This window comes from Podarcis melisellensis (genome assembly GCF_964234715.1).
Source record: "Podarcis melisellensis genome assembly, chromosome: 3".
In the NCBI taxonomy this organism is placed as follows: Eukaryota; Metazoa; Chordata; class Lepidosauria; order Squamata; family Lacertidae; genus Podarcis; species Podarcis melisellensis.
Genome location: NC_138530.1, coordinates 92,904,660 through 92,906,366, shown reverse-complemented (window position 1 = coordinate 92,906,366; position 1,707 = coordinate 92,904,660). Strand labels below are relative to the sequence as shown.

Below are 1,707 nucleotides of genomic sequence, written 5' to 3'. Positions count from 1 at the left end.
TTCTGCCCTCCCCCCTAAGAAAAGCCTGCCCTCCCCTACCAAAAATCCTGGCTACGCCCATGACGGCCACCCAACCTCTCCGCTTGACACTTCTGGGACTAAAAGCACAGTGATACTCTCTCGGCTGCCGAGGGTGAAGACACCCAACGTTCCATTTGGAACGCTGCGACACCGCTGGCTCCGCCCCCTGCCCTGCCTCCTCCAATCAGGCGCTCCGCTGGGGCGTTTCTCCGCGGGGTTCCGCCCCGCCCCGAGCCAACCTGCCCCGGCAGCCAATGGGAAGCAGGGCAGGTCCGCGAATTCACCTGCGACTCCCGGGAGCCACCTGAGCGAGCGAGAAAAGCCGACAAAACCCGTTTGTGCGGCGGGCTGTGCGCTCCGTGTCCCCTCTCTCTCCCTCGCGCGCGCTTCCCATCCCCAAGTTGCCCGCGCCGCCGCCAGGATCCCGTCCTAACCAGCCGGGCCAGTTCTGCCACCCGCTGCCTGCCAGACATGACGCAAGAGTACGACAAGTAAGTGATCCAGCTGGGCAGACGGGAAGGCGAGGGAGAGGGGGTGAGTCCGGGCAGGTCCGACCGGTGCTTCTGCCCCCAACCCTCGCTCCACGCCCCCTGCCCAGACCTCCTCGCAGAGATTCCGCCCCCCCCCCAGCCACGGTTCCAGATGCTACTGCTGCTACTACTCGTGTGCAATTGCTAATACTGGGGATCATGGGGGGGGGGGGTTCCGAAAATTTGGCTCCCTGTCGGAGGGGTTGGAAGGACATCGGCGGCACTGCCAGCCCCCCCCCCCAAGTGACAGGAGGGAAGAGGTGCAAGAGGTGGGTGGCTGGGCATTGGGGGGGGTCTCTTTTGGTGCTGGTAAGCTGGGTAGAGAGGAGGGGATGACAGCTTTGCTTCTTTTCCTGTGGGTTTTTTTTAAAGGGGGAAGCAGTCGATTGGATAATAGGATTAAGTTAATTCGGAGTGACTCGCCTTTCTTCAACTGCGATCAAAGCAGCAAGGGTTTTATGGCTCTCCGCCATAAGTTTACAAACACACACACACACACACACACACACACACAGGAAAACTTTGTGGGGGTGGGATCGAGACTGGTCAAAAATGGCCCGTGCTAAAGGTCCTCGGTGTGCGTTTTGTTTTGCTTTCAAGACAATACACTTCGATCAGGTGCTCTTTTCTCCAAAAGCAACAACCTGATCGCTTGTGTCCCCTGCGTGGGTTGGCGAGTTGGATTTCCTCATCAGCTCCCAAATGCCTCCAGGCTCCAGCCTACTTGCTCTCACCGGGCGGGGTCCCGCTCCGTAGTCGATACTGATCGTGTGCGTCTTCGTATCTACAGCTGGGTGGCTTCTTACAGCCTGAGACTCTTGATCTCGGTGTCGTGGGTTGGAGCCGCCCCACATTGGGCGAAAGGTTCCTGCATGGCAGGGGGTTGCACTAGAACTGGATGACCCCCTGGGGGTCTCTTCCAATTCTACGATTCAAAAATCGAAGTTAGCTTCCCTTTCTCGGGCGCGGGGGAATTGAGATCTTGGTTGTGGGGATCTGCATTGAGAGATCCCTGCGCAGGGATAAGCGGCACGGGAATCTAAAGGGAATCTCCCAAGTAAGCGCGCCAAGGACAGTAGGATTCCTTCGTGAGGTCTTAACTCCCTTGATTTCAGCTGGAAAGGGATCGCCCGTTGAAAACACAGCAGTGGGGAGT

The 1,707-nt window shown here is 58.5% G+C and overlaps 1 protein-coding gene across 1 annotated transcript in view; it reads left to right on the top strand.

Moving 5' to 3' along the window:
- Positions 1-357: 357 nt before the first annotated feature.
- GRHL1 (grainyhead like transcription factor 1) overlaps positions 358-1,707 on the top strand; it is a 59,906-nt gene continuing 58,556 nt past the window's right edge. Inside the window, exon 1 of the mRNA XM_081906259.1 lies at positions 358-512. Within this exon, the coding sequence (XP_081762385.1) occupies positions 493-512 (20 nt within the window). The 5' untranslated portion in view covers positions 358-492. The remainder of the gene's footprint in view (positions 513-1,707) is intronic.